The 27,306-nt window shown below is 40.2% G+C and overlaps 1 protein-coding gene across 4 annotated transcripts in view; it reads left to right on the top strand.

Moving 5' to 3' along the window:
- LOC309698717 (receptor-type tyrosine-protein phosphatase U-like) overlaps window positions 1-27,306 on the top strand; it is a 263,712-nt gene that overhangs the window by 64,983 nt on the left and 171,423 nt on the right. For all 4 annotated transcript variants that reach the window (XM_082521358.1, XM_082521357.1, XM_082521360.1 and 1 more), the window contains exon 2: window positions 10,926-11,054. In XM_082521358.1, coding sequence (XP_082377484.1) covers window positions 10,926-11,054 — 129 coding nt within the window. The remainder of the gene's footprint in view (window positions 1-10,925; window positions 11,055-27,306) is intronic.

Below are 27,306 nucleotides of genomic sequence, written 5' to 3'. Positions count from 1 at the left end.
GATTTCTTTGATTACCTCTTGGCGTTTTATACCGTACGGCATCTGAGATGAAGAAACGTCTTGTTTTCCATGAATCCTCTTGTTCTACATGCTGTGCACCACATCTGATTTGTTCTCATTATCCTCACCCCTCTTTGGCTTTGCTCTTTCCCTCTCCTCTTTCAGTTTGAGGGCTCTTCACCCAGCTCACGTTTTCTGTCTCGCCCCTCTAATTTATTTCTCCCTCTCCAGGATAAATACTGTGTAAGAGGCTTGTGTTTTCCTCCCGCTCCATCACAACGTATTTATGATGGGCCTGCTGTGTGGGCTATTAGTCAGGGTCGTGTGTTCACTGTAGAAGTGTGCTAAGTTGGACAGTCATACCCGGGGTCCTTCACAGCCACTCTGGTTTGCACCTTCCTCCATTAATCTCGCTACACTGCCTCTCCTAGCTGTCTCACTGCAACTCAGAGCTCAACTCAGAGTTATGCGCCTCCTGTTACTTCCTGACATTAACCCTACACATGCCTGCTAATTCAGTTAACACTTTCTGTGGATGCTAAAAGCATAGTAAATCCAAAACACATTATTCGTCTTTTAGGGTAGCCATTGCCCCAAAAGAGTGTCCTATTTGCTACCTTATTGCTCTGATTAAAAAGTTTCTCATTCACCTCCATCGAGATGCTGGCAGAACCTTCAAGTACTGAAAGAAAAGATGCAAATAAAACAGGAAAAGAGGGTGTGATTTTGACCCCCTTATCTGCAACAATGGCCAGAATGACAAAGTCATTCAGTTATCAGTCATGCTGATAATTTTACCCCAATGTTTTCTAATTAAGAGCTAGATTTGACAAACCAAAATTTTAGATCAAGTTTTATGGGTGCATCAGTTTTCAAATCATTTAGATTATTTCATGTTATTTCATGTAAAGGAAAAAATATCTGTCACTCCTACCATACAACTCCCCACTGTCTCACTGTCCTCATTCCAACCTGTGTCTTGCTGCTGGGGGATTCCCATGATGCATTGAGTGTTTCTTCTTCAGTCACCTTTCTCACTCACTATGTGTTAATAGACCTCTCTGCATTGAATCATACTTGTTATTAATCTCTGGCTCTCTTCCACAGCATTTCTTTTGTCCTGTCTTCCTTCTCTCACCCCAACCGGTCACGGCAGATGGCCCCGCCCCTCCCTGAGCCTGGTTCTGCCGGAGGTTTCTTCCTGCTAAAAGGGAGTTTTTCCTTCCCACTGTCGCCAAAGTTCTTGCTCATAGGGAGTCATATGATTATTGTGTTTTTCTCTGTATGGTAAATGGTAAATGGCCTGTATTTGTATAGCGCTTTACTAGTCCCTAAGGACCCCAAAGCGCTTTACACATCCAGTCATCCACCCATTCACACACTGGTGATGGCAAGCTACGTTGTAGCCACAGCCACCCTGGGGCGCACTGACAGAGGCGAGGCTGCCGACACTGGCATCACCGGGCCCTCTGACTACCACCAGTAGGCAATGGGTGAAGTGTCTTGCCCAAGGACACAACGACCGAGACTGTCCAAGCCGGGGCTCGAACCGGCAACCTTCCGATTACAAGGCGAACTCCCAAATCTTGAGCCATGTTGTTGTGATTTGGCGCCGTATAAATAAAATTGAATTGAACTGAATACATGTCCTGCCCCAGCCTCACATACGGCACGAGAAAGTCATGGCAACCATTCACGTACCTTCTCTAGAGCCACAAAGACACAGTGAACCTTCTTCTGACCTTCTCTATACTTCCCCAACCCTCTCAAATCAATCTGTAGTACTCCCTTGGCATGAAGCCACACTGCTGCTCACTGATCGTCATCTCTTTTCTCAGCCTAGCTTCAACAACCCTTTCGCATATCTTCATGTTATGGCTCATCAGCTTTATCCCCGTGCAGTTGCTACAGCTCTGCACATCGCCCTTTCTCTTTAAAACTGGTGCCAATACACTTCTACTCCATTCCTCTCCAAGACTGTGTTAAACAGTCTGGTCAGAAACTTCACTGCTCGCTCTCCTGCACGTCTCTATACCTCCACAGATTTGTCATCTGAGGTGACTGCCTTTCCACCCAAACTTGCTACACATCTTGTCCAGCTCTCTACCTAGCAAATCAAAACAAGACCTATTTTTCCATTAGTGTCCAGTGCAAAAGTGACAAAAAACCTTAAAGTATGCAGTATGACAGACATACAACCATCTTTGTCAGCTGTTTAATCAACATGATGATAATACCAAAAAACACAGCACCCAGTGTCTAGAAGTCTATTTTCAGGATAGAAAAAAGTGTGAATTTCCTTCTTTCGTTTACCATAAGCCTTTCCCTTTGTCACTTCTTTGCCTCCAAGATGCTGGCTATCTTCATTCTGCACTGACATCACTTTGCAGTCTCCTATCTAAGACGAGTTAAGGTTTCGCCACTATTATATGTCACTATATGTTCTTCTCTCTTCTTAAAGTATGTGTTCATTATATCAACTGTTTTTTGCAAATTTCACTACCATCTGTCCGTATGTATTTCTCTCCTTAAAACCTCCTTAAAACCATGCCTTCTTGTCACCTGTGTTCCCTTCACCTACATGCCAATTAAAGTCTGCTCGAATCACCAATCACATTCCCCCTGGGGACACCCAGAGGTTCCCCTACTTCAGCTTACTCCAGAACTCACTCTTTCTTCTGACTGCCAACCTGTGGTATGACTGAAAACTTTGGACATCCCCCCTTCAATTTCCACCTTCAAAGTTATGATGTTGACACTCCTCACCTCCACAACACAATTTACATATTCTTCCTTCAAGTTACAAGTTTCTTCCTCACCATCAAATAAGCCAGCTCTCTGCCTTTACTGGTCATAGTCCCAACATCCATACAGTTAATGCAGCTTATTACCTTGATTGTACAACCTCAATTCCAATAAATTTAGGACGGCATGTAAAACATAAATAAAAATCAGTTTCAATCTATATTCAATTAAATACACTACAAAGACAAGATATCTAATGTTCAAACTGATAAATGTTATTGTTGTTTTGCAAACTTTCACTCATTTTGAATTTGATGCCTGTAGCATGTTCCAAAAAAGCTGGGACGGGGGCATATTTACCACTGTGCTATATCTCCTTTCCTTTTAACAACACTCAATAAGTGTTTGGAAACTCAGGACACTAATTGTTGAAGCTGTGTAGGTGGAATTCTTTCCCATTCTTGCTTGATCTACAACTTCAGTTGCTCAACAGTCCGGGGCCTCCATTGTCATATTTTGCACCTCTGATGTCTCCTTCCTCAATGAGCTCAACAACTTTTATGCTCGTTTTGAGCGAGGGAACCCCACAACCACAACCAAAGCAGACATGACGCCAGACCACCAACCTCTGACTCTCTCCCCCACCGATGTAGGAGCGGTGCTGAGCAGGATCAATGTCCACAAGGCTGCAGGCCCTGATGGCATCCCCGGGCGTGTTCTCAGAGCGTGTTCTGGGGAGCTTGCAGGAGTGCTCACAGACATATTCAATCTGTCCTTGGCCCACGCTGTGGTACCGGCCTGCTTCAAATCCACCTCCATCGTCCCGATACCCAAAAACTCCAACCCATCTTGCCTCAATGATTACCGCCCAGTAGCACTCACCCCCATCATCACTAAGTGCTTAGAGCAGCTGGTCCTAGCACACTTCAAATCCTGTCTCCCCCCCACCCTGGACCCCCACCAATTCGCATACCGCCAGAACAGGAGCACAGAGGATGCAGTCTCCATCGCACTGCACTCTGTCCTCTCACACCTGGACAACAACAACACCTACGCCAGAATGCTGTTTATAGACTTCAGTTCAGCGTTCAATACAATCCACCCCTCACAACTCATCAGGAAACTGACAGACATGGGCATCAGTTCCCTCATCTGCAAATGGTTACTGGACTTCCTGACCAACCGCCCCCAACATGTCCGGCTGGATAACCACTGCTCATCTACAATCACGATGAACACCGGTGTACCACAAGGCTGTGTGATGAGCCCTTTCCTCTACTCCCTCTTCACCCACGACTGCAGACCTGCTGATGATTCCAACACCATCATTAAGTTTGCAGATGACACCACGGTGATTGGCCTCATCAGTGACAACGATGAGGCCGCCTACAGGGAGGAGGTGGATTGTCTGGCTGAGTGGTGCGACACAAACAACCTGCTGCTTAACACCGAGAAGACCAAGGAGCTCATCGTGGACTACAGGAGGAATGCTGACCCACATCCACCCATCCACATTAAGGGGACGGCTGTGGAGCGTGTGAGCAGCTTCAAGTTCCTGGGAGTCCACATCTCCGAGGATCTCACCTGGACGACCAACTGCTCCAAGCTGGTCAAGAAGGCTCACCAGCGCCTCTTCTTCTTGAGGACTCTGAGGAAGAACCACCTGTCCTCAGACATCCTGGTGAACTTCTATCGCTGCACCATCGAGAGCATCCTGACCAACTGTATAACAGTCTGGTATGGGAATCCTGGTGAACTTCTATCGCTGCACCATCGAGAGCATCCTGACCAACTGTATAACAGTCTGGTATGGGAACTGCTCTGCCTCGGACCGGAAGGCGTTGCAGAGGGTCGTGAAAACTGCCCAGCGCATCGCCGGAGCACCACTTCCTGCCATAAAAGACATCTACAGGAAGCGGTGTCTGAAAAGGGCTGGGAAAATCATCAAAGACCCCAGTCACCCATCACCCTCCTGCCCTCTGGGAGGCGCCACAGGAGCCTCCGGACTAAGACCACCAGGTACCGGAACAGCTTCTTCCCCACAGCTGTCAGACTCCTGAACTCTGCCTCCTGACATCTGACCCACGTTAACACATGGACTGGACATACACACACCCACAACCACACACACACACACACACACACACACACACACACACACACTATGGACAACTGTACCCTCGAACACACAATAATAACATGGACTGAACCACCACTCACAACCACTAGCACTTTATATAGCCTCTGTAGAAACTATCTACACCCTCATTTATCTTAACTGCACTACTGTATAGCTCTGTGTAAATAATCATTCTGTACATTCGATAATCTTTAATCCTACAACTGTTTACAACTTGCATAGTTCCCATTTCTGTATAGCTGTATATCTCAGATTCTGTAAAGTTATTTATTTCATATTCTGTATAGTTTTTCATATTTATATCCTGTTCATAGCCTGTACATAGCTTGTACTCACTACAGCCTGTACATACTTATAGTTATAGAATATTCACAACATACTTCATACCGTGTACATTATAACATACCATAATAGACCCATTTCTGTAATATACTCACATGTCTATATTATTGCTAATATATATTGTAATATATCTATATCACTAAAGCACTTCTGGATGGATGCAAACTGCATTTCGTTGCCCTGTACCTGTGCATGTGCAATGACAATAAAGTTGAATTCTATTCTATTCTATTCTATTCTATATTGCACCACACATTTTCAATGGGAGATAGGTCTGCACTACTGGCAGGCCATTTTAGTACCCACAATCTTTTACTATGAAGCCACTTTGTTGTAACACATGCAGAATATGGCTTTGCATTGTACTGCTGAGGGGACAAGCAGGGCTGTCCCTGAAAAAGACGTCGCTTGGATGGCAGCATATGTTGCTCCAAAACCTGTATGTACCGTTCAGCATGTATGTGCCTTCACAGATGTGCAAGTTACCAATGCCATGGGCACTAACACACCCCATACCATCACAGATGCTGGCTTTTAAACTTTGCTGTAATAACAATCTGCAATCAATCTGCAAACAATCTGGTCCTTTTCCTCTTTTGTCTGGAAGACACAAAGTCCATGATTTCCAAAAACAATTTGAAATATGGACTCGTGAGACCACAGCACACTTTTCAGTCAGTCCATCTCAGATGAGCTCGGGCCCCATCCTTGCTTGTGAACGACTGGGCCATTTGGGGATGATTCTTTTATACCCAATCATGGCAAACTATTTCCAATCAAAATTTTCACCAGTGGAATGTTGAAAACAGGTGTTTTTTGAACATTCCTCAACTTTCTCAGTCTTGTGCTGCCTTGTCCCAGCTTTATTTTTTGGAACGTGTTGCAGGCATCAAATTCAAAATGAGAGATATATTTTCCTTGTAGTGTATTTAATTGAATATAGGTTGAAAACAAAGAAGAACAGATGTAAAAGTAAAATATGAATTTTCGATAACGTGTCAGTAAAAAAGGTGTAAAAATAGAGCTTAACTCAGATTGAAGACGTCATCACATACTTTTAAAAAATGACTTCACAATTGACAAAAAAAAATATGAAACACACTTTAATAAATCATTTAAAAGTAGAATATTGAAAATTCATCACATCTGGCCCCTTTTCACTGACTAGCCAAGGGAATCACATTTACACAGATCACACACGAGACAAGAGACTAGCAAAATAAATCAGGAAACTAAACATGGGAGCATCTAACACAGAAAGGCAAAACAGACACACAAGGACAAGAAAATTGAAGCTCAGGTAATAAACTTTAAAGAATAACTATAATTACAAATTCTGATAGCAAACACAGTCAAAAATGAGAATAAAATCATGGAAAACATATCAGGAAATGAAGCTACAATAAATGACAAAAACAAAGAAAAAACTAAGCAGATAATAAGAGATTTTATTTTATTTTATTTTACCACCTGTTTGGTGGTTCTAGCATAAATAAATACACACCCCAAAATTCACTGTTTGATGAATAAAATCTTTATTTTTTTTTTTACATTTTTTCTAGTATTAAAACCCAGTGAACTGAATACTAATCATCTTGTTACAATGCAATGTTTTTCTACTAACATTTGGGACATGGTATTCATTGTTGCTGAGCAGCCTCCTCCCTCAAGACAATCATCTCAACAAAATGCCTCAGGTACAACTTATCTCACTTCTGTTGCCAGGTTAAGAGCACAAGCCCTTTAGATCAGGGGAGTTTGGAGGCCAGGTTAACAGGATACACTGTAACAAGTCAAATCCGCGGAGGCCCCACTCGCAACGCAAAGGATCTGCTGCCAATTAAACTGGTGCTAGACAGGTGTCCACAGGTCAGAACGTTTTTGGGCAGCACAAGGTGAACCTTCCCTGGCTGCTTGTTGTGAATATTCAACGTGATGGCATTGTGATTACTATGTCCTGCTTCTGAAGCAATGCTAAATCATATGAAACCACAGGTGAATTACATATTTTATTTTACTGACATTCTGTGCATATTAGTTTGCTTTACACACACATAATGGCTTACTGTAGGTTATTGCATTCAACCAATGTAAAATAATGACAATGTTTGAAAATCATTACATTAAATAGGTTTTCAAATTTTGAAACAGGTGATACTTTATACTCCTGCTATTGTAAGCAAACCTCATGGTAAGATGAAAAAAAAAAACATATGGATTTCTTGTGTATTCTTTTGTCACATAAAGCTACAAAAACAGAGTATTAATCCACTACTGAAAACAGTCCCTAGACAAAGTGTACCATTGCCAACATTTGGTAAAAACTACAACGCACGACTGTTTTTCTAAACCGCCACCTAAACAGAAAGAAGCCTGAACATGATATTTATTAACACATTTAAAAACACATAAGAAGGATTACTTTTATTGGAATTCAGGCAAAATCACACCATACAACACTAGGAGGATTTCTCTGAGCATCAGTCTCATACAAAACTAGTAAGAAAACACATTTCATGGCTTGCCAACGTGGGATCTGATGAAACACTGCAATCTATTTAAGCCTGGAGCAAAGGAGCGACTTCAAAATGAACCTCCAGCTTTGGATAATGGATGACTTGATAATTTAAATGTCTGCTTTAATAGGGTTATAACAGTCCATAGTTACGTTGGGTGTCCCTGAATACCTTTTCTAAGGGAAACCCAGACAGATAACATATTCTCTGTTTTGTATCTTTGAACAAGCTCAGGTCGTGTTTACCTCTCCTACCTTTTAAAAAGGCAACTGCCTTATTCTTGCATATTTTATTCATTTTTCCTTTTTATTGTTCTCCCCTTGAGGAGCTTGTCAGATGTGGCAATTCTTCACAAAGTTACCTCAGGGCCCACATCTCTGGGTGTTATTGGTGCTCTGCAAGGTCCTACGTTGCTCTGGGACTGTGCCTAAAAGAGCTGCGCTCACCTCTGATAAGCAATTAGCATTCTAAAGGCTGTTTTTTTTTTCTCTCATATTCAAATTATTATTTGTAAAAAGCAGCAATCATGCACTCACTTTGGCCATATTCACCATTGCTGTGATGAACACAAATAATTCCCATTGATGTTACAGCTTCAGCCTGTGGGACATTGACAGATTCATTATAATTTTATTCATTTTTTAAGTAAACATCAAAACAGCCAACGCACCCAGCTAATGCGTGTGTCTGATGTGTGCGGTCCACACACAGACACATCACTATGAATTCAACAGAACGCATGTGGCTTTTCTAATTACATGGGCTCTCCCTCCTGCTGCCAGAGAAGCTCATTTGGGCATTGAGGGGAACGCGTGTGCTAAAAAGTAAAGGAGACTTGGAAGGATGAGCCTTAATGAGGGGAGTCAGTGAAACGTGTCTGATGGTGACGTTTCTTCCTGGAGCTGGAGGGCTTTCAATGAAAAGCAGGCCTCAACTGCAGACCCCGCTCCACTGCCCAGCCCTCTCATCCTCAGATAACCGGGCACGACGCAGCACAACAAGCAGCCCGTACTCAGGAGGCAATTAAGGCTCTGATATGCTTACACACCCGGAAACACTTGCTTGGCTGCAGGCAGAGGGGAAGAAGGCCGGGGCAGTGGGGAAGTTCACTGGTGGTGTGGTGGTGATATTTGTTTGTCAGCAGGAACAGAGAAAACAGCGGTCCAAAATTAGCTGCCTTGCTAGTTTAATGCAACATCCAATACTTCCTCTGACTTCAAAACATATACATTACTACAGAAAACAGATGGAGCTTCTACGCACAAGACAAAAGCAGTATTGAGGGAGCAAGCCAAACGGGATGCTATTAAGCTGAAGCTGGCACAGAGTCAGAGTAGCTCTTTAACACCAGCAGCATGGCTGCCAAGCCTTAATACGATCTGTTAGTGAAGAGGGTCCTGGGACCGCAGTGAGCTCAGGGTGTTTGTAGTTAGACAGAACAGCGTTAGGCCTGTCTTTAAGCCAGGGCCAGACTGAGAAATGGCTATTTCAGAGGATTGGTGACAGGCTGGTGCTGCACCGTATGTCTTATAAATGAGTATCTCCCCTGCATCCCACACCATTATTTCTAAGCTACCCTCTGGCAGCAGGTCCCATGCTACTACTCTCTGGGCAGGTGGAGCTGCACAGATCACACTTTGTTTTTAACCTGAGGAGACTCATTTGAGTCTGTAGAAGCACTGGTTAGATTCATTCCTGCTTTTTCCATTTGTGCTGAATTTGACTGCTCGGGCTGCAGAAACAAGGACCTTGTTGACAAAGTTACCTTAGGAAAGCTGTGGATTATTCCAAGTTAGGTTTTTTGTTATTGCTCCATTTATATGCCCTATTGATTACGATGCCATTATAAATAACGTGGAATTGAACATTTCAAAACATAACGACATTGCCTGGGCAACTGGGCACAAGCAAACGGCTCAAGGTAGGTCATGAAAAATCAAATTTAGCCCAATTAGCTTTCTCTTTTTTTGAAGCTAAAAGCAAAGGTCATTGCTAGTACCAATTACTTGTAGCACAAGGAAACTGGAAGCGTGCACATCTAAAATCTTTTTTTTATCCTAACGCTCTCTGTTTTATTCTGCTTTCTTGTTTATGTGAATCTTCATACCTGTGCTGCACTCGAGAATTCTTGTTTCTTCATCATTCCTCTACCCCCAAGGAGCCACAGTTAATGATGAAGATCTGAGCAATTACTCAACCATTGTTTCCATATTGGAGACAACCAATGGCTACATAATGAAATGAAATGAAACCAATGCTTTTCTGCAAGTGATTCATCCACGAGTCGACCCACAGAAACAATTCTGATAATTAAGTCATTACATTGGCAGCAAACATTTTCTGGCCTCTCTGTTGTGAGTTTTCTGTCATTTTGAAACTATCTCGCTATTTAGACTGCTATTTGGGTACCACAAGCAATCTCACAGAGTCTCTGGGAAATTGTGATGCCGTTTACTGAATAAAGAATTGATAGAATAATCTAGAGAGAAATAAAAAAGATAATTGTTAGTTGTGACTCTTTATGGCTAACACGCATGTATGATCGCAAATTGGTCCTCCCAAGTCCAGAGTATTCATTTTTACATTTTCTCATGTGCACCTGTGTTTTCTGACCAGTTAAACTAGAACATGTCATTTTTTTGACCCCTCGTTTAACAGCCCGGCTTGTGCCTCTAAAAGCCTGTGGTTTGTGTGATAATGGCACAATGGTAAATGTGACCATTAGATGGCAGCTAGGGTTAGGTCACCTTCACAGGCTGAGAGCTGGGCTTGTTGTCCTCCATCAGCTGAAGAATCCCTTTCGCTGCTGTGGCACTGTTGCCCATTATTTGTGGCTTTGGGTGACCTGTGGCTACTGTGTCATTTTCACACCACAGGGCTAATTGCACCAAATGGTGATAGATTTTGAGGGAAAAGATGAGATAGGCATTTCATGCTGTGACCGCCTGGTGCCAAGCATTAGCTGCAATTTAGTTTACTGCTGCAGAGCTTCTACAGGAGCTGATGCATTTAGACATTTACAATGGGCCTGTGGTGATATAACTAACAATGGAGACTGTAATGCATTCCTTCACCAGTTTTCTTCTGGTAGCAAGTTGCAAAGGCACATTGCTGATAGCTACGAGTTTCATACTTTTTACTTCCTGTGAAACAGTTTGCTTTTTTTCTGCCCCTTGCTGTAGCTGGCTGCACCTTTGATGAGGACTCGGACCCTGGGCTGTGCGAATATCGACAGGGCCAAGAAGATGACTTTGACTGGCAGCTGATCAGGACCTACAACTGGCCACACCCAACTCCAGATCTTTTGCGAGGTAGGCTTCTGCAGGTGTCAGAGTTAAAGTCATTGACAGCAACACAATTTCCACAAGTCTGTTCACACATTCAGGCGGTGATTTAAAAACATGAACATACTCGTCTTCCCTCACACAGTTCCAACAAACAAACTAAAAACAAAAGAAACACCCTTTTATGCAGTACTTCTCCCAACATGACAGAGAAACGTTTCGTGGACCTTTGGACAATGCAAAAATTCAGGTCTTACAACCGCTGGTGTGTACAGGCAGATTGTTGCAGCAAGCCAAACCTGTTGCAGTCTTCTTATTGACACATGTAGTGTGTTTTAACAGAATTGTAAAACTGTGAATACAACATTTACCGCAGTACAGTGGCATAAATCCAGCTTTAGACTGACCCCAAAAACTCCATTGACAGGCAGGAGTGTAGTTGTGTTAGTGTCTCTGTGTCACTGATCACAATTTTATTACACACCTGCCGCAGTGGAGCAGCTCAGTCCAGACCAGTTATAGAGTGTGCTCACACTGGGTAGCTCTCATGTGTGAAAAGCAGCAGCTGGAAAAGAACATCTGCTCTACACCGAGTACTTTGAGCTCTTCTAAAAAAGAATTGTATTATTTCTGCTGCAAATATACAGCATACCAATTTGTAAGTGAGCAATGGGCAGAGGAAAGCAGCAGGATGTTTTTGTATACCAGGTTTGAGGTTGGTAGAATTCATTTAGACATCATTGGCGTGGCTTTTTACTACTTAAGGGAAGTGTATTTGTCTGTAGATCCTCTCTAAAGCAATAAGCAATTCAAAGTAGTTCAGCAGAGACAGAAAAGGCTGAAAAGCTGAAAATTGTGTATAAGAAACAAGAAAGAGAAACGTGTAGCTGACTATAATTAACGGACTAACAATAATATAACAGATAAGAACACAAGTTTACATTTCAACCCAGTTTATAACAGCTGAGTGAGATAGGACACAGTAGGCAGATCTGTCCCAGACCACTGGAGATGTTTCTTAATGCACTTCAGAAGTGTATTTAGGTCCTAAACGGCTTCATAAACCAACAGAAGTATTCTTAAAATTAACAAGCCTAACCCGCTGGAGGTTCCTTTCTGTCATTTTAATGGCAGCTGTCTCCAAAGCCTGGAAGTGCTGACAGTCCATTGCTGGCTTTACTTACTGCCTTACAGCCACAGCGAGCCATGCAGCTTAATAATGCTTTAAACATTTTTTTCTTTTTTGCTTCAGTTTTGCTTCCCAGTTAAACCCTACCTTACGGCAACTTGTTGGTGCAGAAGACCTGCTGATCACAAGGTTTCGTTGAGCGAGGTGGCTTTTTCTTTTACACTTAAATTACTAATAGCTCAGTGTTATAGTTATGAAAAAATCCTCAGGACATTGGTTGCTTTTTCACTCATTTTCAGTTAATCCTAAATTCTTGTAACTGACATTTTTTTGAAGAAAAACTACAAAGCAGATGCAGGTGGTAAGACACAGATGACTTAAACTGCTGATTCAGGGACCAGCCTGAGAACTATTCCTCCAGACCACTTAAAAAATCAGAAAAAATTCGGGTTCTTTGGAGGTAAGGGTATATAAGGGTTCTAATGCAGTGTGGTGTCACATAATAGATCTAATGCGATTGGGTAAAATGGTTAAACAATGTGTTTTAGACACATTCTACATAGTATGTTATCAAAAGTAAAGTCTCATAACTTTCTTAGATTCTATCTTTTTTCTGTTAGAAGCTTTTTCATTTGGATGTTCTGAATATGTGAAAAATCTATGACAAACCCAAACTCTGCCCTTAAACCCGACCCCAGAGGTGCACTGATGTTAAGAGATAAAATTATTGCTCATCAGTAGGAATGATAATCTGCAGTTCCTTGCAACACTATGTTATATATATCCCAAAGGCTGCTGAGGTAATTAATGAGTATTTGAACCAAGTAGGTGAAAAGCTGCAGGTGATCCCTGCAGGTCTTCCAGCTTCCACTGCCAGTCTCTTATTCACCATTAGCTTAGTCGCTGAAAGATTTCTGGCTTCAGCATGGACGTGCACTCCTCTGGCCTCTCATTAGTCTTATTTTTGGCACACCTCTGTGCCATAAGCCTTGAGAAAAATGTTTGTCTGTGCTGTACACAACCACAAAAAATGTGAAACCATCAAAGTAAAGTGAATCACGGTTGGAAGAATATAGTATATACTAACGAAAAAGGAAATGCTATGAAGGAAATGGCTATAAGTACAGCACCCACATTTAAAACTCCAATCTCATGGAAAAGCATCAATCAACCTACTTAGCTTTGCAGTCTCGTTCTTGATACTTGAGTTATTTATTTTGCAAAACCCAATGCGAGCCCCACAAGGCTCACATTGGGAGGCATTTACCATCTAGCCCAGATACCAAGTTATAAACAGTACTGTTGTTGTGCAAAAACACACAATGCAGAATAACCCACCATTCAGCTATAAAGCTGGCTTGCCACTGCTTTTATGTGCTGTGTTATTTTCCAGATGGTTCATTATACTCTGTGGATGTTCACACTAAAATAATGACATATTTAATGAAAACAAATTTCCCACGAATTAGTTTGAGGCATTCTGTCTTCTGGAGGGGAACTTCAGGTCCAAAACTCAAATCTTAATCCATTTCGGAGCAATCCTGACAGGATAACTCAATGGTTTCTCAACTGGGGAGGGTGTGAAGAAAAGGGAGCTACACTGATGTTGCTGCTAGTTTTATGACAGATATTTTCAAATGTTTTGCCAAAAACAACCACAAGATTTAAGTAAATGTAGTTCTAGAATTGAATAAACATAATATATATTTTAATGTGTATTTGTCTACAATGTTTATTACTTCAAAGTTATGTTATGTGGCAAATATTGCCAAATATTTTGTATTTACAGACTTTTCAAGCTGTCAGTTTGGTATAAAACAGGTTGCAAAGCTCACATCAAATAGCTAAATCTTCAGCTGCCAAATATCTGGCAGCTGGAGATTTAGCTATTTGATGTGTACGAGGCTTATATCAGAAAGATTTCTGATATAGTACAGTACTGCAGTATTTTAGAAACCTTATATGACATCTTATGGCTTAAGTCCTCTGAAAAACTTAATATGCCCTCAGTGCTTCATGAGGAAATGTGATGGTAAGTAGCAGCCAGGTGCTTCTAATCTTGTCCACTCGATTAACTGATCATCTGCAAGTGCAACCACCCGATAAAACCAGAGCTTCTTTCTGGTAGTTTTCTGGTCTAGAACATTCAGGTGTGTTAACAAAATGTCACAGTCTTCCTATAAGTGGACTTCATGTCAAAGTCATCCTAAGGTCAGACTGTGCAATGAGAGTCAAACATAGGAGAAATTGCAAAAAGCCCAAGAGCTACATTTCAGAATAAAAATCCAATGCAATTACAAGAGAACTGAACAAATACTGCTTATTTGGAAGGTTTGCCAGGACAAAGTTATTTCCTCTAAAAAGAACAGCATGACAGGATGAACAAACCACAACACTTTTGGAAACATTTCCTTTGGACTGATTGGCCATAAGTGGAGAAATAGTCCTAATGCACAGCACCACATTTAGCAACAACACCTCATACGAACCTCAACACCTCACAAACACCTTATACCAACTGTCAAGCATGGCAGTCCAACAAGGGCAAAAGGAAAAAATAATTAGATTAACATGGTTATCCATGGTCAGAGTTTGATTGAAATGCAGCAGAAACAACAAGTAAACCAGTAGCAGCAGTTGATTTAAATCATAAGCCGCAAACCTTTGATGCTGTTAAGCAGAAAAGCAGAATTTGTGCTTGGCCATGCCGCTGCAAACGATATTCAGATAGGCTGCTGCAAATGATAACTCGGGGATCAGTGACCTTCATCACCTTCTGTGAGCTGTATGGCAAATAGTGTGTTTTGACTGCCTTATACACACAGTGCACTACCTAGTTTTGCAAGTCAGTTAGGAAGAAATTTGATTTTACTGTATGCCATTCAAATGTGCTGTGAGGAATAGGGAGCCAATGAATTCTTGTATTCTCGCTTCTTTCACACCTTTATTGAAAGCTATTCACTTTTGAATGAAATACCCAAAATGCCCCTTGGTGTGAAGAATAGAGGTTCTTAGATATGCTGCAGAACATTAAATGAGCATTTCTGACTGTGGCTCTAAATTCAAAACGATTTTCACAAGGTTTTTGTCATTTAGATTGAATGCAGGAAAGGTATATAGCTTTTTAAAGCTGCAGTAATGAATATTTTTATTAAACAATAGGACAAATGACTGTTTGTAATGTGAGCAAGGTTGCGCTCACACAGAAAATTATCGCTGTTACGTTCCCCTGAGGGGTCTAGGCGGGGAGGGGGAAGTAACAAAAGTGACCGGGTCAGAAAAAGGAGTCAGGGAGGCAAAACAGTTAAATAAAACAGTTTTATTGAAGTAATTCAACTAAAAGAGACGGACAAGCCGTTATCACCATAAAAGAAACAAACAAAAACTCAGGCGTCGGTCAGTAAGGCAAAAAGTCAAAAGGAAAACGCAGCTCACTAGCTGACAACCACAAAACACAGCTCACCAGCTGGAAACACCACAAAAACACTCAGCTCACTAGCTGTAAACCACACAAATGGCACTCTGGCCCAGAGCTCACCTTTCCCTGGGCTTAAATCTCCTTGATTACTGACGAGAGTCAGCTGCACAAAAGGGAAAGGTGGCACCTCAGGCAGAAGAGGTAGTGTGACACGCCCACACAGGCACCTTCAGGAGGAGGCCCTGCTAGGGCCGTAACAATCGCCCACTCTTCTTCTTCTTCACTTGATTTAGGTGAAATAATTTCAGCTTATTGAGCTTACTGTTTTGGTAAATGTACAGTTTGGTTCAGTGTTGTAGGTCTTATTCGCCCTGTTTTCAGTAGCAGGCAGGTGTTTCCAAACAAAAACACTAGGAGTCTTTAGCAACAAACATCTTCAGACTGCTGACTAAACAAGAACTGCTGCTGGTTTTCAGTTATGTCGGGTGATGTTAGACTTGAGTCCCGAACCTAACATTAAAATCACGCTTTCCCTGTGATAAAGATTCCAACAATTTAGATCCACTTCAATGATGGATCAGTCACTCTGGCTAACAGCAGCTAACAAAAAAGAAAAAAGGCAACGCTGAATCTTACTAATGAAAGGTTCAGGATATCCTCAACGACTCACCTTACCGAGGTAAACAGTGACTGACAGTCTACCTAGAGAGTGACAAACTGCAGGGCAAATCCAGTCCAGAATAACTTTGCTGTCTGAGTACAACTACTAAAGTTGAATTTGAGTTTTTGAAGGGACTCAAAGGAAAAACGGAAAAAAAACCCCCAAAAACACAAGATATTGAATTGACACATATGTGTTTGTTGTTCCTGATTCGTTGCGTGTGTTGATATTATTTAAATGTTTTAAAATATAGAGGATATAAAAAATTTTTTTCAGATCAAACAAATTAAAAACAATTGAATGTTCTTGCTCTTTCTTGCCTGACTAAAACTTCAGCTAACTGCAATCTGCACTGACATCTTACGCACTGTATATTTAGTAAAAAGATTTTGGAAAAATCTTTCCTTAGAATACCTTAGAGGAGTGGGCACGACCAAAATGTTTCCAGATAATCAACCAAGATGTACATTAAAATTTATATTCGATTTTTAACAGATTTGTGAAGCTCTTATTTATTGGGATGCCTTTGTATCCAGAACAGACAATTTAAGTGTTTCTGGACTCTTCGACCACATAAACGAGCTTCTTAAATTGACTTTCAGAGCAATTTCCTCCCACAGCATTTTATGCTTTTTGTTTTCCCTTTCTTTTGATAATATTTTGCTATCTATAGACAAATTTTGTGAGACAACAACAGTCCAGACAATACTTACTACAAGCAAGTGGAAGTGAGCAAATAGTTCCCATGGAAACTGTAGAATATTACCATTAATGTTGCTCTATGCACGATGCTATAAAAAGTATTTGTCCACTTTCTTATATTTTTTCATATTTGTCACGCTTAAATGTTTCATTAGTCAAAGACAGCATGTATTAAGGGTAAACAGCTATCCAAAAAATTCTAAATTTCACTGGCACCAAGAGAAAAAGTAATCGTAATCATCTCCCTTGATGAATCATGAAATTATTGTGGTTAACCACAACTTTTGGAAAGCTGATTACAGATTCACTAGCCATACTGAGGCCTGATTACTGCCTCAGACCTGTTGAATCAAGAAATGACTTGACTAGAACCTAAGGACAAAGTGAAGTGAGCTAAAATATCTTAAAAAGCAAAACATGCCACAATCTAAAGAGACTCCAGAACAGATGAAAATCAAAGTCATTCTCTTCTAAAAGGTTACAAAGCCATTTCTAAGGCTTTGGGACTCTAGCAAACCACACTTAGAGTCATTATCCACCGAACAATGTATGTACCTTCCCAGGAGTGGCCATCCTACCAAAATTACACCACGAGCACATCAACGACTCATCCTGGAGTTCACAAAAAACCCAGAGAAACGTCTAAAGAACTGCAGGCTTGACTTGCCAGTGTTCATGATTTAGCAATTAGAAAGGGACTGGGCAAAAATGGCATCCATGGGAGAGTTCTAAGGTGAAAGTTACCAATGACCCAAAAGAACAAAAGGCTCGCCTCACATTTGCCAACAGAGAACTTGTTGAGGTTTTATTTATTATTAGTTTTGGAGCATTTTTAGCTTCATTACATTGTGGAGCGGTGAACATAGGCAGGAAGTAGAGGGCTGCAGGTCACTGAGCTAAAGTGGCACCTAGAGTTTGTTGATCTCTAGGACTTTTAATGAAATAGTTTGCTGACAGGTTGATAAAGAAAAGAGAGCAAAGATGCACCAAAATATCCTTTAACCGAAATTTACTGGAACTTTTTCTAAATGTTGTCTGGTTTTTCCCCAGTGCTCTCTTCCATTCTACAGCTGGTGGAGCTCAATTAACGTCATCCATACACAGCTACAGGGAACCAAATGTGTTACATAAAGCTAGCAGTTATTTTTTCCTGGTGGCTGAATGATTCACGCCAAAAGGACTGAAACTGCTCATATGGAACATAATGTGTTTTTGAACATAGTCTGTAATTTCTTGTTTTACCTCTGTTTTATGAAGGCAATTTTCAAATAAGTCACTCTAAACCTCTTTAATGACTATTATGCAGTGTAGCAATCAGAATCTCAAAAAGAAGCTTTTTAAGGACTAACATGTAACAAGTTACACAGGCCTAATGAACAGAACACTCTGTGTTAAAGTTGCGCCTTACCCTGAAACCAAAAGGTACACATTTTACTTTGAAGGCAAGCGGTCTCTGTTTTCAGTGTGTGCTGCAATTTTCCACTGTCTTTTAGTGAGTCGTTGGTAACAAGCTCCATCAACTACAATGCATTTTTCCCTTGTGACTGGTGACTACCAGGCCTTCATGATTGGAGCTTTAGAGGTTGACTACACAGTGACTATCAGCAACCTCCAGCAAAAACTCACAAGCCTTCGGTGTTTAACAACAGTTGCCAACCAGTCTCTAGGCCTGTGCTACAGGGGCCTAAGGAAAAAAACTTAGTGTTTTGGGGAACAACAATTAAAAAAAAATATTATGCCTCCTAAATATTTATATATAATTATTTTATTGCTATTTTCTTGAATAGTTATTTTTGTTATTACCGCTATTTTTGTGCATTTACAAAACAAAAACACTAAAAATAGCCACCAAATCATTCATTCTATCTTTCTGCAGTGACAAATAAATAATCTTAATCTTACTCTGGGATTTTTCACCCTTAGAATAAAAAGAAAAAACATTATAGAGATAACCTTTTGTCTCATTTTTATTTATATTGCACCAAATCACAGCAGTCACCTCAACTATTTAATGTTTAAGCTATTTAAGCAAGATCACCCTAGAAGCTGAGTTATTGCGCAGTGATCACCTTGCAGAAAAACTAATCATTCTCGCCAGTATTGAGACAGGTCTGAAGGAATGCTTGGACTGACAGACAAGGCCAGTTGATTGCTCACTAGGTTTCCTCAGTGATTTATGCAAAACAATCTGATTAACCTGCTGCAATCATCAACCTACTGACAGTTTGTTTCCCCACATTCAGTCTCTTGTTGCTTCTATTGCTCAAGTTTGTCACATGTCAGCCCCGGTGGCCGGGGCTCTTATCTCTCTTCACATATATGTTCATTTAAGGGGGACTTATCTTTTGGAACTCGTAGTAAAAGCACACATGTAAGAGGAAAACTTGTGGTGCCTGTTATAGGCTGCTGACTTAAAGTGGTCGGTTGTTGGCGATTTGTGAAAGGAGCTGGCAGATGTCCGGGATTTAATAATTCATTTGCTGTTGTCAAGTGCTTGTTCCGGTGTTCCGGGCATACCTCCCCTGGGCCAGAATGGGTATGTTAACGAACTCCCTGGGATTGGAGGAGTCTAGCATGGGTCATTGCTGATTACACTTCCTGGTGTTCCTCAGGGGGCAGCAGCGTCACAAAACTCGCTTTTCATCTTCCTTTGACCCATTAGAGAAGGTCGATTTCAGACGGGATGAGGACATGCTCGAATGAGTTGAATGTTCCTCTGCTAGATAAAAGATGAAGAGTTGATATAAAGCTGTGTGAGATCCTGTTAGAGGACCCTGTTGTGAGCCCACTTCTGGAGGTCATGCATAAAAAATGCACTGCGTTAAGGACTGTTGTAGAATAGCAGTAACCAAGCAAATAATGTTATTTTTGAGAGTGTAGCAGACATAGCCAACAGCCAACAACTCTACAGCAACCCTATGATGCTGTCGCGTCAATGTACTTCAAAATACCTGCGGAATGGTATTGAAACAGTTAAGGCAAAAGGGCATCCAACACAGACCTAGCGAGTATGCCCAAAAAAGTGGCTATTGAGTTCATATATGTAATATAAATTTGTTTTCTTGCGTTCCAGCCTTGCCTCTGTTCAGTCACTTGTTTGTTATCTGGTAGAAAGTGGTACAGTGAGTTAATGTATTCCTGGAACAAAAGTTCAATGTGAATTTCAAAGGAACACTTCATTTTTAAATGCTGCATACTAATCAAAAATAGCCTTTCCAGCACAAGCCCTTGTAATCGCAACCAGAATAAGTGGTGCAGTGTAAGTACATTTACTCACAACCTCCATACTGTAGTGTTCCAGGTCTCACTTGTCATACTGGTACTTGGTCATAACAGAAGAAAGCAAAGTTAAATATCATACTTTTGAAGTTCTGTTCTTAACTTTACTGTCAGTTCAGGATTTAACATATATTCCTCTTAAAGCTCCTGCGGCAGGTTGGTGACCTGTCGGGTTTGTACCCTGCCCCTCGTCCTATGACAGCTGGGATTGGATAAACTTATTTGAATGAGCAGAAGAAAACGGACAGCTAAAATTTTTCTTTACTTTACTTATTGCACAATTTCTTTTGAAATTATTGAATTACGGCATAATGCATCTAATGGTGGTTCTTTTGATACTTAAAGGCAACCTAATATGCTAATTTCCACTAGAATAGCTTTGCATGATATACTGTTATCCACATTTATGTTATTAACCTATATATATTACTAGCCCATTCTGCAGGCCCTGTGTTCATCCTCTTAGCTCTTCCAGGCATCCCTCCCTGAAAGCCCACATTCTTCTGACTGGTTGCCCCTTTCCTGTTTACCACTGACACAAACTGGTGCTTGTCAGAATCACCTCTTTCTCTTGGAGTTACTTCACTGCACCCCCTTCTACTTTGATAAATCATCCATTAGTTAAGCAAACAAACAAACAAACAAACAAAAAACTGCTAAGTAGGTTTTATGAAGCCTCATTGGGCTACAATTAATTTTAATCACTCTTACACACACATAGAAACAGATTGCAAGAGTGTGTAAACTTATGAAGAAACAGCCTAGCTACATTATACATGTAGATTATCTTGAGTAAAACTGTACTCACAAGCCATTTGGTGTGATTTTCAACACTAAACAAACATTTCAGTGATGCTTGTGGCTCTGAGTCCTTAACAATGCCTTTTATAGATGCAGCAGTACCTTTTTAGCATACCTTGTTGGCCAAAAATTGAACTCCCACACTTCTTGTGTCTTCTTGTTTAGGAAAACCAAATAAATGTAACTTTCCTTTACAATCAACCCCGGTAATGTGCACAGCAAACAGAGAAGATACTGTTTGAGTGTTTAAAACAGTCTGAGCCCTGAGCTTTAGGATCACTCTGCACGCTCATTATTTGAAACTGTGGCATTGTTGAATATGAACATACACCAGTCCCAGTACATGTATGACAGAAAATGAGGGAGCATTTACTTTAACTTGCATTTTAATAGCAATAACCGCTTTTATTTGACACATATTATTAATGCAGAACTTTTTATTAATGTATTTTTACCACTGCAACATCGGCATCACCAGCACTAGCAGCCATTAAAAACACCAATCAACAACCATTCCAAAGAGAAACATTTCTAAGGAAAGTTTCCCATACAATATCTTATAAAATATATAAAATAATTTAATTAAGCTCAATGAAAATAAAAGTTAGAATACATAGAGCTACATTCCTGCATTAGCCTTCATCAGCCTTTTTTTTTTTTAACAAAGCATCATTATGTAACACAGGAAGTGGAATAGATTTGCTGTCAAGCTGGCTGTCAGGCAGTCTGTTAAAGTAAAAACATGTTTGTCTGGGTTGTGTTGTGGGTTTTGGCTGTTGTTTTGATGCATCAGTAGAAAACCATCTGCCTGTCAAACCCTCTGGTCCATTCTGAAGCCCAGGGTAATTATGCACAGGTATAGCATTTGTCAAGACACCTTGTGTGATAACCCTGCAGATAGACATTTTACCTTGAATTTTTCCAAGGGCTTTAAAGTCTCTCAGAGATGTTAAAGAGACTGCAATTGAGACAACAACTTAGTTTATTGGGCACCAGCAGCTCAATAGTATTGATTTGTGCCCACCAGCCAGTAGAATACCAATGACATGAAACATTGCAGCTAAAAAGGAACACGTTACGCCCTTCAGCTTTGCGGTTTTTTTCAGGATGGTGTTTCTTCTGAACCTTCCAGAATCATTGTAATGCAGGAAGTGAGATCCCAAGACTCAGTGTTGGAGCTATGTAGAAAAGGGGATGTGATTGGTGTGTATGAGAGAGTTTCTGCTGTTGTTTATATAATAAGGTGACATCTGCAGTTTAAATTTAGTTTAACTCTTATACAAAATGCTTAAATGTTCTTTATGTTGTCAAAATAAGTTTGAGTGGCTGTGTGCCTCCTTTGAGACCTGGCAACACAACAAGAGATGCGAGAGTTAAAAATGCTGTGTGAGGTATAAATGCCAGTTGTTCTACAGGTAACCGGAAGATATTTCTTGGTCAAGAGTAAAGTGGACTCCTTTTTGAGCCATAAACCAGGGTAATCCACACAGCTGGACGTGAAACTTTTTGTTACCTACCTTTTCCTTTTTCATAGTTCTAATGTCCTTTGTGATAAATATTCATAAATCTTACTAGAAATCAAAAAAGACACTTCCTTTATTTCAGGTTGGTAGCAGAGAAATTGTTCAAAATTGTTCATTGGATTCCTTATATTTAATATAAAATATCCATCTGTAGTAACTGGTACAGCTACGGGTGCTGACCCCATTAGTAATTACTTGATTTTTGTGCATCATCTGTATCGTGCAGCATCTTGAGTGTGTTTTTGAAATGACAAGCTTTTGTCAGGTAATTTAATTACAGTTTAATGAACCACACCAAGTTGGCAGCTAGTCTGTTTTTCATAACAGTACACTTAATTACCTCATCTCATTGGGACAATCTTCTTGTGCTTGAAGAAGTACAGCCACACCTGTAAATCAAAGTCAGACACGCCCCACTGTGCTACATAATTTTTGTAACAGAGACCAGTCTGAAAAATGAGGGTAATCACCTAGACTTCAAGAACACGTTAATTGAGTGTTGGCAGTTTGACAGATACTGTTGTTCAGTAGTTACAGCTTTCAAAATAAATATGAAAGAGGACATGTTTATATATTTTTTATTTGCATCAACTTTGAAATGCTTCTGGAAACACATAAGTGTTGAGCAGAGTAAACCTTGTCACAGTAAATGGGGGCCGTAAAAGCACAGGCGTCTATTCTGAGAATGCATCTGATTTTAGATTCCTTAAAACCCCAGCCTTTTTAGGCAGATGTAAAACAGTCGCTCAGTTAGAAGCAACCTCGATGCAGGATATATCATGTTTGAGAATATGAATGCCTTTGCAAAACATAGTCCATTATGAAGACAACTTGGGAAAAATCAAGTAAAACTAAGCAGACTTCTGTGGCTCTTCTGATTTGAAACCCTCCTCTTAGGGCTTTTCCTCCCTCTGCCCTCTTCCCTATCTCCGCTCTGCCGGGTTTTCTTCTGGCTCTGCTTGCTTTGATGATCCAGTGTGCAAAGTAGTAACACTAACTAGGGGAGGCGGAATGACTCTTTGCATTTAAATGGAGCATTAACAGAAAGCAGTTTCTCTTGATCCTGTTACTTATTTGAATTTATCTGCATTTGTCAGAGTCTGACAAATGATGCTGTGGAGGTACAGTAATGGTTCTACCAATCAGATATAAGTTAATCAGACATTAGCAACTGAAAAACTGTTATTACCGGCTTCTGTTGCCACACTGTAAAATCTAATTAGTTCCCAGAACTAAGCAGAGTTTACTAAAGATGGCTAAGTTAGGACAGCTTATTCATTTTGAGTATGAATTCTTTCTGAAGTGGAACTGAATCAAATTAATTTTCTTTGTTATCTTATTAATATGGAAAGCTACACTGTTGGTTAAGATAATCTGCAAGATTCTTGGTTTCTGGAGTTTCTTTGGGACTTGGCCATAATTGGTCATTGATATTGGTGTCATAACATCCGTGAAGTTTTTGTACTAGTGATAGTCAAAACCCATTTCATGCTTCTTTGGAAGATAATTTCATCAAAGAATATTTTAAGCTCTGCTTCTAAAAAAAATGTGGTGGTTACATCAGATTTAGCCTCTTATGAATTAGTGTCACGCTCTGCTGCATATTTTCTGAGGAACACATTTCTGATTATTCAGCATAGAACTCTTGACCTTTTTAGCCTCCTTTGAATAGTTACACTTTGCACTTGTTGCTCGCTCTGAAGTTCTAAATCCGCTTCTTTTGATCAAACTCAATCTTGCGTGTCTCTATCATTGATGAGAGAGATGGAGACCCATAAATATGACAAACAAACCATAGACAGAGTTGAGAAATGAAAGTAGGAGGAAAAAGGGTGATGGGTGGTGGGGTGGATAGACTCAGTCAAGGAACACGGTAAGATTTTTCCAAGTGGAACTTTTTACCGGTTACTCGGTCTTATCCTCTTGTGGTACATCAAATGATAAAGGTTCAGGACAAACAGTGAAATTGCACTTTGTGGTAGAAGAATACTGAAGATAACAAAGCCCTCTAAAAGCCTTGTCGTCTGTCCCTAAGCCACCGGTCCTGTGCACTACATCATGTCATCAAGTGGTAAAGGAATTTTTAGACTTGTGAATCAGTGGCATGATTCGAGAAATTATGTTGATGGTGCTTTTTGATTGTCTTATTATGCGCCTAGACAGAGATGTGATTAGGCTGCTTCCATCTGATTCAACATTGTTTATTTAAAGCTGACCACCATAATCGGCTGATTCTGACCCAGGTTTTTCCAGTGGCACATGCCGTAACACAACTATCCTTTGAAGTGATTAATATGTGTGGCAAAAATGTAATGATTATTTGCAGTTGAATCATTCTTTCCAAAAGTGCCCATCTTTGGTAAATTCATATACCAAATGAGATTCATTCTGCTAAATTCCACAGAGTCACACTGCAGCTGTATATGTTAGATAGTTTGGTCTTGACAATGACAGCTACTGACTGTGTGCTGAGCAAATTATTTCTTTTTTTTGTCCTCCCTCCATAGAACACCATGCCGTGTTCAATCTCAGGCATGGGTTAGCATTTTAAATTAAGGTGTCTATTTTGTCCTCACATATACAGGCGATTACTTTATCTCAGCAGCAGGTACGATAATAACTCTGTTGCTCTGTAATTATCATAACTGTAGTGATAGGCCTGTAAATAGACGCCAGTGTGAAACTGGCCACAACATTAGAACATCCCTTTTTGCTCCAATGGCTTGGCCATTATTTTGTTAGTGTGAAGACAATTTGAAGTGGGATGTCAGCCCTCTCTCATTTGTCTCTGGTGTTCAGATGGACCCCACGTGTTGGATTAGAGCAGGTATGTTATTTCAGAAAGCTGTTGTAGTGCAACATGGTGACATACATAGCCAGTGTACAGGAAATGGCTTTTTTCGGAATAAATATATATAGAATTTATAGCTTAACCAAAAACAGATTTTCTCATTTGATTTTCCAGAAAATCATGTGATTCACTGGTAATATTTAGATCCATCTATGCAGTCATTTCTTTTTCAATCATCTGATTCATCTGTTGCAAGGGGTTAGAGCCTATCCCAGCTGTCACAAATATTAAGATGATGATTCGTATTCTAATAAACAGTAACACTATATGCAGTTTGCAACTCTCAAGCTTCAGGTGTGTGACACGTGCATTTACCTTCAGTTAGTTTAATATTGTCTTTATACCAAACACAACACAAAATTTTGCCTTGCATACAGTAGCTTTAAACACCCACTTGCTATTTTGCCATTTTGACAAGGAGGAAGCAGCTGCTGGATTTACAATACAAATATTCTTAGTACTTCCACAACCATCCGGTCTTTAAGTGATGACCTGATAAAACCTGCTTCCGGGTCCAAACTACGCGGCGTTTAATAAGGCTGTTATCTTTTTAACATGCTTTAATGCATGATATCTTGTTCCGTTTAATCTGAACAAGTCCCTAAAAAAGGCAGTGATCACTGTCGACCTCTCTCGGTTTTTATTTAAACTGAGCTTTAAAACATTGTTCGTTTTAAAGCTCAGTTTTAAAACCTTACAATGTATCGACAGCTCAGCTCATGCAGCAATAAACAAATAACTAACCTCGTATTGTGGATGGGTTATCTCAGTTGTTCTCCTGGCTGAAGTTTGGTCAGTTTAAAGCATCCTGCCATGCAATTGTGTTTGTCCCTAACCACCGGGAACCCTCACGTTAACTTTTATTGAGTAGAAAAAAGCTAGCATTCATCCTCCAGGTTCACTGTGCTAATGTGTTTAGATTATGCTAACCATAGCTGTGTAGCTAGCGACCACGCAGCACATCATTAAATACCAGCTAGTCCAACTTCAATAATCCTACAATTGTCATTACTGTTTAGTTTTCCTGTCTTATGTCAGAAGTGATAGCAAAGCTGCATGTTTTGATTTTTTTCAGAAATTCCTCAGTCAGAACATGGTATATTATGTTTAGGTGGAAACTAGCAAGCTAACTCCCTGCTAACTTCTAACTGCCTGCATGTTAAACTTAATTGTTACATCTGGTAGAGCAGCCACACACTTTACTAAAACATTAAAGATTAAATTTAGACAGTTTGTAACTCTCAGTGATGCCACAGTGTTCCTTTGACTTTGGGACTTGAAGCGGAGTTCGGACACAGAAACGGCTAATGACGCTTTAGGGTTCCCTAAAGTGTACCCAAAATGATATTAGTGTACTCCACATAACAGTGGCAGCTTCATTAATTTTTCATTATCTATCATTTATTTTATACACATAATCAAGTTTTGCCAGGACAATAAAGTACAAACATGCATCTCTCTACCTTAGACAAAGGAGCTGTCATACACGTTCATGTCATGTCACATTAAATGTTTTGTCACACGATAGCCATCCTTAAGTTGTTTTATTTTGGTTTGCTAGCCTACCTTGATGAAATATGGCATAATTTTGCACTTTTTAAACATAAACAAGCAAAAGTTTTAATTTAATATTTTTCCTGAAATTGTTGTCTTTTTTCTGTTTTGCTAATGATTAGGTCTGTTAAATATAATAAGTTCACATTACTGCACAATAAGCAAGCTAATATGGAGAGAGTTAGCAATTGTATAACTTAAGATGTACAAAAAGAATTTTTTAGACATGCTATTAATGACTTAGTTCAAAGTAAAATAGTCTCTTGACACTTAGATAATGCCTATAATCATAGAAAGTTTTCCATGACCAAAAGACCTCCAAAATGGTAATCAGTGTCCTTGTGTCCTTAGCAAAAATTTT

The sequence above is a fragment of the Aulonocara stuartgranti genome (assembly GCF_965226115.1).
Source record: "Aulonocara stuartgranti genome assembly, chromosome: 22".
Taxonomy (NCBI): Eukaryota; Metazoa; Chordata; class Actinopteri; order Cichliformes; family Cichlidae; genus Aulonocara; species Aulonocara stuartgranti.
This window is presented reverse-complemented; position numbering and strand designations above follow the sequence as displayed.